Consider the following 9,305-nt stretch of genomic DNA (forward strand, 5'->3'; position numbering starts at 1 on the left):
GGGAGAGACATGTTGAAACCACTCTGCACACTTGTTCTGATCTGTGGGAGAACTTTTACACCCGATAAAGAAATCGTGGAAATTCACAGTTTTATTTTAGTCCTGCTGAATACACTGCATTTTGGTTGACCTGAGAAAGTATTTCCTTGTCTTGTGTTTCTTTGGTCTGAGCTGGGCTTCAGCTGCATGAATCACCTTCACAGCCGATAGAAACTCTCTGCAGGTGAACAGGGAGGCTAATCTCTTCTTTTAATGTGAGGCTGCTCTGGACTCTTGGATAATAAAGTATATGTGTCACACTGCTTTTATCTGTAGGTGAATAGATGGATTATTTGTACTGTTTTCATTGTGCACTTATACAAAGAAACACAGAGTGAAGAGAAGTCATAATTCAAAGTGCATTCAGAGCGAAGGAGGAAGGAGGAAACCACTGGCATGTTCAGTCTTGATCAGGAATAAGATAAGTCACCATGTGCCAGCGTACACTGCTGCTAAGGAGTGGCATTTATTCTTAGACCAAATGTCCTGCGACTTCCTTCCCGTCTGTAACAGGCCGGGAATTCTGCTGGGAACATCGCCCCCTCCTCCCCCTCCTGCCCCCGTACTGACATAATGCTGCTTTTGTCACTAAACTGTTCTCTCTGTGAAACAAAACATGGAAAGCCTCCAGTGACCTAATGCGAGGTCATTGACCTGCTGCAGAGTACACAGTGTACCAAGAGCGAGCAGACGGGTACAACAACTTCTGCCTGAGACGCCACATAGCTGCCACCTCTCAGCTGCCACACAGAGAAATACACAAATGAATCCTTACAGTCAGAGCTAATTACTGATGTCACAACACATGAGCAGCATTCAGAAAAGAGAAAACAACCAAGTACAGGGACGTGTTGCAAAAAGCACAGATAATGAAATCTGCACCATGTGATCACAAAATAAAATGAAAACATTGAATGGTTCACAAGTGACTTTCTGTTTGATGGTTTTGGTTCATCTGTTCTGATCATTTTGTCCTTGTTGTGTCGTGAAGCTTCGATGTGTTTAAGCTCAGCGGGATAAATATCACAGACACTGTTATTCAACTTTAATTATCTGTGATTAATCTATAATAACTCCCTCTTTACACACCAACAATATTATCTGAGTTGCTCATTTGTTGCAGAGGATCTCGTCTGTTTTTGTTTTGTGTTTGTATTATTTTATCATGTTAATAAAACCTAAATTTGAGCTCATTTCCAACATCCTTCAATAAACTCATAAGCCAAACCATGTCAACAACAGGCGTGCTCCATCTGGGTGCATCCATTTTTAGTGTCCCCTGGAAACAGTTTCCGTGGTCGTCCTGTATTTGCAGCTCTGTGTCAAACTGGTCAAGATGTTTTCTTAATTTGCAGTGTGTTGAGCTCTCTGGGTTTGGAGAGAGTCACTGCCCCATGTGGAGTTCAAGTATCTCGGGGTCTTGTTCCCCAGTGAGGGTAAAACGAGGCATGAGATGGATGGGCAGTTTGGCGTGGCTGTTGTGCTGCAGCATGGTGCGACGGTGCACCTCCATGATTAGCTTCTCCTCGTCCATGTTGTCAGCAGGGTGAAATGACGTCTGAAAACCTCTGACCTGTTGACTTCAGGCCTGCCTTGGCCCATTATGTCGTTTTCAAGGTGTAGTGCAGGGAAATATGATCTGGGGGTTAGAGATAGGGGGAGGAGTCAGACATCTGGAGGGAGCTCGGAGTAGAGCCGCTGCTCCTTCATGTTGAGGTGGTTCAACATCTGATCAGGATCCTCCTGGTCCAGCTGGTAGGAGGCCCCGGGGCAGACCCAGAACACACTGGAGGGATTATAGATCTCGTCTGGTCTGGGAACACCTTGGGGTCCTCCAGGAGGAGCTGGAGGAAGGAGCTGAGGAGACCCAGCCCCAGATAAGAGGAGGAACATGGATGGATGGATGCTAACGAGTCTTCACTCAGTCACTTTGAGGTGTTTCCACTGACAGGTTGGAGGGAGTGTGTCAGCCCATCAGAGCTGGCAGCTTACTTGCTAAAATCATGATCACATCAATCTGTAATCCTGTTTGTACGTGGAGCCTCTGCAGAAACAAAGGTGAAGAGCTGTGTGTTTGTGCTTTGGTCATCAGTCAAAGAATAAAGTTTCAAAAGACAGGATGAGTCAGCTCAGTAAAGAACATGACACATCAGCCAGCAGATTACATCTGATCTGTGATAAGTATCCACACACCAGCAGGAGCTTAATGTTCAGAGTTTAGACTGCAGCGCTGATGAATGACTCTGACCTTTGACCTCTGGTTTAAAACTTCTTCTTATAACAGGTTTTCTCTGCACTGTTCACAGTCACCAGCTCATAAAGTAAAACTTTTAAATATGCATACTGATGGAGCCATTTGCACGAACAGCTCCCGGCGACACACATCATCATCATCATCATCATGTCATTTGTGATTGATTGATTTTCACCCTCTGGTTTATAAAAAGGCCCAAAGCTCAATAAGACCTCTGACAGAACAGTGGGCGTCCTGATGTGTCATCAGTCAACACAAACTGAGTGAACAGACATTAACCCTACAACACAATGTTTCTGCTTCACATCCACACAGGACGAAGTGTCGACATCCATTTAGAGCCATTAGCAGCACTGAGCTGAAGGCTTGTGCCGAATTCAGAATAGCAGACATGACAATGAACAAAGTGTTTGCAGGTTTTTTTTTTATCAAACGAGAGACAACATATGCAAATGAACGCTTTTTGCATAAAGTGTTATGGATGTGGCGCAGCTCGTCTGACAGGGTTTCCCAGGGAAAAAGCTTCTTGCACACAGGAAGTGGCGGCTTTCTGACAGCAGAATCAAAATTTGGGAATGAGAGTGGAGGAGTTGGTGTTAGCAGCTGCAGACGTGCAGAAAATCTAAATAGGTTGAATCTGAGTAACAAAAAGAGAAGGAAACGGGAACCTGACAGTTTGGGCGCCACGACGACGAGAAAACTGCACTATAAACAGGATTTACATGCTTATTTACAGAGAGACACATTTAGACATGTTTGACTCAAAGTCAGTGCAGAGAGCAGAGCAGACACTGTCAGGGTGTAAACAGGTCGTGTATATTCAAACAGCAGAGTTCAGACTGCAGACTGGGACTTAATGAAAGACTCTGTGAACCTTTAAGGACGACAGGTCTCTAATTAATTGCCAGTGAAGCAGCTCTAGAAACTTCAGTAAAGTTTAAGTACATGTTCTGTGTGTGTTCTGTTCTTTCACACAGCGTCACTTCAAACTGCGAAGGCTGGACCTATCTTTGCAGTTCAGGCTCAGAATTCGGAGTATTCGCAGCTTCTAACCAGGAACTCTGCAGCTGAGCGCTCCTGTTAAAGATAAACTTGTGCGTCAGCTGACTTCCCAGAAACTGTTGCTTTTTTTAAAATAAAGGGGCGGGCTGTTGCTACGGGGAAGCGGAGAGGCCGTCAACCAATGCTGTGACTGTCTGAAAAAGGCCGTTTCTCAAAGCTCAAGTTACCAAAGTGCAAATACAACTGCAGCGGGCAGCTTCATGTGGGAAGCCTCTGCATGAAGAAACTTCGAGCAATGGAACACTGTGAGCTGTTTTGTAAAGTTTGCTTCTCAGAGGTGTGTCAAGACAGACTTCCGTGTTGGAGCCACCACAAAGCCCACCCCCCCAAAAAGGTCTGCAGGAATTCAAGTGAATGCTTCATGCACAGAAACTATCTGAACCCGGTCCTGAATAAAACTCTGTCTCCTCTGGCTCTGAGTATAATCAATACTCCCTGCAGTATGTGAATGTAAAGTATGTGTGCAGACAATAGTTTGAGAGCCACTCCTTAAAACTATCCCACGACAGGAATGTGTTCACCTGCTGGAGGCTCTCTACGAGTTTACAGCTGCACTTTAACATTTGACAACAGATGATTCACACTGTGAAGCAAAATAACTGCAGTTGGAAGAAAACAAACTGGAGGAGAAATCAACTGTAATTTTCTTAAGAGTTAACATGTTTCTGACGACTTCCTCCTCCAGTTGTTTTATTGTGAAATATAACTGATTATCCAACCACAGCAGACAGAACCACCATGAGAACGCCTGAAATCCACTGTGTGAACACCCTGTTTACAACTGCAACACTTTCATTTTCAGTTTGACGTCCATCAGTTGGGCCCAAGAGTGAAGTAAATATTGGGTGGTGTACAGAGACACTGCAGTTTAGATGGTGGCTTGATTCAGATGGATAAAATATTATATACAGTCAAACATTAAAGCTTCAACAGTCTAGGTAGAAAACAATGTATGCACACACACTTGATAATGTATTGCTCTAATAAGCAAGTTACCAACATCAAGGTTGTTCAAAGACCGAGCACGCTTTGCATATTCAGCCCCAAGACACTGCACTGCTGTCTGTTTTCTGCACCCCCAATCCACTGGAGTATGGTGCAAACTGCTCTGTGAAATTGCCTCAGCCTCTATTCCCCACTGTGGAGCGGCCTCATGCTCACAGTGAGCTGTGCACGGGTAACCAGGGTGGTGGCTCATTAGCTGCAGGAGGACATGAGGAGGTCTGCTGTGGATCATCACCATGGAGATGCTCGACTCCAGTTCCTCCTAAGACCTGGCTGAGTGTTGTGTTTGTCCTGTAACCCGAGACAACGGGAGGATCTGAACAAACACGGGCACAGCCACTCATCATCACCAAGGATTCCCCCGCCTCAGGTTTGATAGGGACACTGAGACAAAGGGCAGGGAGTCTTAATCTGCTTTGCAAAATGAGAGGAGGCCAGGGGCCAGCTGCAGCGGCCCTGAACAGGTTAGAGTACACAGGGGCGTTTAAAGGACCTGAGGACACTGGGGGCTGAGCCCAGACCTCTGTTGGGTGGCCGTGAGGATCCTCCCTGGTGTTTTCTATTTTCATGTCACCTTCTTTACATTCAAAATACAAAATAGTGTGAACCAATTTATTGTCATTGTGAATTCAGAAATGTTTTGGGGGGCATCTGGCACCCTACTGCAGGACAGATTTGGCCCCCGGGCCATAAGTTGAGCGTCACTAATTTAGGGTTTAAACAGGGTTGGAAATTAGCACCAGCCAAATGCTGATGAATTATGAAAGTGGCTGATGGCTGTGCTTCACTCACCAGCCGTGAAAATGATGGTGATCTGGTAGATTCTGGAATCTACCATTCACAGTGGCAGGTGGACAAAAAGTTAATGTCCAACCCTGGTGATAAACAATGCTTTGATCACAGTAAGTGCAAAAATATTCCCAAATTCCTCAGTTCAGGTTTAAAGCTACAGCTGAGTGGGTCAGGGTGGAGCTATAGTCCAGATATAAGTGGGTAGAATTGAAAAGTGCTGCTAATTTTGGGCACTGAAAAGCACCAGAAAAAAAAAACCAACCCAAAACAGGCACATGATCAAGGTACACAGTCAAATATATCACATTTGTTTAAGTATATTTGATTATACATGTTAACCAAATATATATTTGACTAAGTCATCAGTTTGAAGGTAAAAGACGCAGAGACAGTGTTATGCAATTGTGAGGATGTTGTGAACTGTTTTTGTACCCCAGTTTCACAGTCGAGCTGGTGCATTCAGCTGTCGTGCACCAGCTCTTTGCAGATATCAACACGCCGCCACTGAAACTCGCACAAGTGCAGATAAACTCGCACAAGTGCGGATGCAGCTGAGCGTTCAGGGTGATGGAGGCGCTGCCGCAGCCTCATCAAATTTCTAGGAAACGACAGCCATGGCTGTGTCTCGGGTTGTGGTGTGAATAAACATCAAAGGTTATCGAGTGCGGAGGTGTTAAACTAAGTTTAGAGCGATTCACTTCAGCACAACACAACCAGTATGAGTGTCTCCTGCAGACTTCCCTTCACAGTAATGAGTATGAAAACATTTAATTGTGTGAAAATTTCTTTTTTTATTGTTTCACCTCTACAGATTTGGTAGCTTACATCTGGATCTGTACTGTTAATCACTGGATTCTCTCACAGAGAACCAGCGTGCTCCCGAACGTCTGTCAGCTTCTGTGCAGTCGGCCAGCACAATCTCACAGTCCTTGTTTGTTCAGAACAGACACAAACTTTCCAGACTGCTGTGCAGCCTGTGGTTGCTTCACGTCTCCCAGTGCAGATCCTCAATTTTCCTAACAAGGAAGTGAAGCTACACTCATGCAAATCCCCCCCCTCCTCCCCTCACAGGGGTGAAGTGTCCATACAAAACATCCACAGGTTCAGAATGGGCTCTATGGAAATAGGCTTCATGACTGCATGACATGGAAAACTGCAGCTGGCCCTTCCTGCTTTGGCTTTAGGCTCACTTACAAAACACCAGTGCCTCCAGGGAAATGTGATATAATCATGAACAAATAGGTAAACATGATCAGGTGAAAATTAAGCAGAAATCAGCTCAACTGACTGCCTTAGAATATTTATTAGAAAAATAGATTTCTTTATTATTAAATAACTCCTAATTGTTTGAAGTTTGTCTTGTAGTCAGTGAAGTCTGTCCATTCATGTCAACAGAAAAAAAACTGTTCTTGTTTGCAGGTGTGGGTGAAGAGAGCCAAAGAAGACATAAAAGAACCCCCCCCCCCCCGTCAGCTGGTGTAAAGTCCATCAAAGTCCAAATTCAACGTGGAGGAATTGTTGCCGTGAGCAGAAGCTTCCACAGTGTGAAAATAAGTCTCTGAGTTCCAAAAATTCACCTGATCAACAGGGCCAGGGTCGCCCCGATACCGGCAAATCCAGCAAAGGCCATGAGTGTGTTCCTTACTTTGGACTCTGGGTCTGCTACTCGAAAGAACTCCACAAAACCATCCTGGAAACAAAAGATGAAAAACCATCAGAAGGGCAAAATACAAGTTCAGTTGACACGTAGGCTTTGTTGCACAATGGGAGCAGTTATGCAACCAGGACATTTTTCTACATCCTGTCATTCAGGCATTAGTCAACTCACCCAGCCGTTGTTTTTAACCAGCCAGTCCCTCTGGTCAGACAGCAGGTAGGTGGAGATCTCCTGTGCCACCAGCTCCACACAGTTCTCCCTGCCCTTCTCCTTCAGGTACTGACACACCACTGCCCCAAACGCCACCAGGCTGGCCACACGACCCCAGTTGGTTGTTCCATCTGCAAACAGGCTCTTGGCTACAGCGCTGACAAAACTGTCGTCATCTCTCCTGTCGTCCAACGACAGTTTGTTGATCATACCTGAAATAAACAAAGGTCTGCGGTAAGAAATCTTTTCTCTCTGTGCATTTAAGACACAGACACTCAACTTGCTCTGCCTGGGGGCCACTTCTGCAGAGTGCCAGAAGGGCCAGGGGCCTGTTCATGAACACACATTGATCAGTTATGTGTAAATAAACAGTCTGAATCTCTGAATCTTATGAACTCTGGCACCTCATTCAAATTTAAAGTACAATAAATAATCTGTGTGAATTAATTCAAAAGTTATAATGAATAAGAAAATGGTTGGTGGGGCCCCATGGCACCAAGTTGTGGGCCACACAGGCCACAAGTTGAGTATCACTGTTTTAAAAGGTAGCATTTCTGTGTTGAGGAGTAGCTGCTACAGCACAGAACTGCATCCACACACAGACATCAGCATCATATTTAATATATTTTAATAATTTAGCAAATAAATATTTACCTCTTGTTAGTGTGCCAGAATAATACAGTTTATTGCCTTTTCAGTCCACTACATACAGATAGCTGCAAGTCTATCACTTTCTCATCAGATAAAACAGATGTTGACATCATTTGCAATTACAAAATTGTGATTTCTGTTGCAATACTCAGCATGTTACATAACTCTCACAGTCGTGATAATATCGTATGGTGGAGCTTCTTCTGGTTCCCTCTCCTACTGGATATTAATCTATAACTTAGAGCCATTAAAATGACTTAAAGCAGGCTGACTGTAAGTTAACAGAGTAAAATGGCAGATGCAAACATGGTGTCTGCAGCTGAGGACGCGCGCACACACACACACACACGTCTCTGCCTACCATTGAACGCATATCTGTGCTTTTCCAAAACGTCCTCCACAACTCTTTTCATAGTCGCTAGTTGTCTGCTCTCATTCCACTGAGGTTTAGAAAGTCGGCTAAAGTCTCTGAAGAAGCGGCTCAGCAGCTGCCTGGTGTCGCTCTCCAGGACCTCGTCCCCCGCCGGGCAGCCGGACACCTCCACCTCGCTGTCCGACTGTAGCTCCGGTGTGCACGGCAGAGAGCCGTTGTCGATGTCCTCGCTGTCGTCCCGGAGGTTCTTGGTCGCATACCCGTTTGAGTTCACCCCGAGGACCCGGGGCCGTTTCGGGGTATCATTACAGCTAACATTCCCGTTGTGAGAGTCCTTCGATGAGCCCATGGCGATCTGCCGGGAGGACTCTCTGGTGCCGTAGTTGATGTTTCCCTCCACGGCTCCATTTTGAGGAAGAATAAAACAGCTCATGACTCCGGTCGTCACGTTCAACGCGCCTCGTTTAGTCGGAATAATGTTCATCTTGAATTCTTGGCTTCAAAAATACGATTACTTGTTTTCTACTTACAATAAAGTCTTGATGAAAAAACAGCTGCTAGCCTGTGTTAAACAATGAGCTAGCTTCCTCCTAATGCTTTGACTTATCCGCCATTGCCCCGCTGCTGAACGGAAGTGAAGCTCCGAGGACAGACTGGCATTTAAGAACCAGTACGTACGTCACATCAACGTTATTCATACGTCAGCACTTCCGTGAAAATTCTCTAACTGTTCAATGTTTAAATTTAAAGTTAAAAGAAGAAGAAACAAAATGGAGGAGTCAGAATCGCGATGAGTTTGGAGTTAAAAGTATAAAACAGGAGGCTCCGGGGCTGAGTTTGGTTTATGGGTTAGTTCAGTTTGGTTTATGGGTTAGTTCAGTTTGGTTTATGGGTTATTTCTGGATTTTTCCATGACTCCAAAAATAAAAATATGTAGACTGAGGGGGCATTACCGGAAATACTCCCCGCATGAATCATAACAATTACATCAACAAAAACATTCCTAAAGATAACAACAGTAATAATTATCATATTATAGTTGTTTCTCAAGTCTTTAAATCCATTATTATATTTATAGTTCAGTTTCAACCAGTAGACCTGTTCTAACTTTTACTGTACACACACACACACACACACACACACACACACACACACACACACACATATATATATATATATATATATATTTGTTAGAAAAGTAATCAAATGTGATGAGTTAGGTTACTTTGATAATGTAATTAAATAGTTACATTGGTTATTAC

The 9,305-nt window shown here is 44.4% G+C and overlaps 2 protein-coding genes across 3 annotated transcripts in view; one reads left to right on the top strand and one right to left on the bottom strand.

Moving 5' to 3' along the window:
- Positions 1-5,923: 5,923 nt before the first annotated feature.
- On the bottom strand, positions 5,924-8,689 carry mcl1b (MCL1 apoptosis regulator, BCL2 family member b). Its single transcript, XM_033641017.2, has 3 exons — positions 8,032-8,689; positions 6,981-7,231; positions 5,924-6,842 (listed from the first exon to the last, which is right to left on the bottom strand). The coding sequence occupies exons 1-3, from the start codon at positions 8,525-8,527 to the stop codon at positions 6,726-6,728; spliced, it is 864 nt and encodes a 287-aa protein (XP_033496908.1). The 5' UTR covers positions 8,528-8,689; the 3' UTR covers positions 5,924-6,725.
- Positions 7,115-9,305, top strand: part of hormad1 (HORMA domain containing 1) — a 29,854-nt gene continuing 27,663 nt past the window's right edge. For both annotated transcript variants that reach the window (XM_078171253.1, XM_078171254.1), the window contains exon 1: positions 7,115-7,253. The gene's annotated coding sequence lies outside the window, so the exon portion shown is untranslated. The remainder of the gene's footprint in view (positions 7,254-9,305) is intronic.

Source organism: Epinephelus lanceolatus, chromosome 10 (genome assembly GCF_041903045.1).
Source record: "Epinephelus lanceolatus isolate andai-2023 chromosome 10, ASM4190304v1, whole genome shotgun sequence".
NCBI lineage: Eukaryota > Metazoa > Chordata > Actinopteri > Perciformes > Serranidae > Epinephelus > Epinephelus lanceolatus.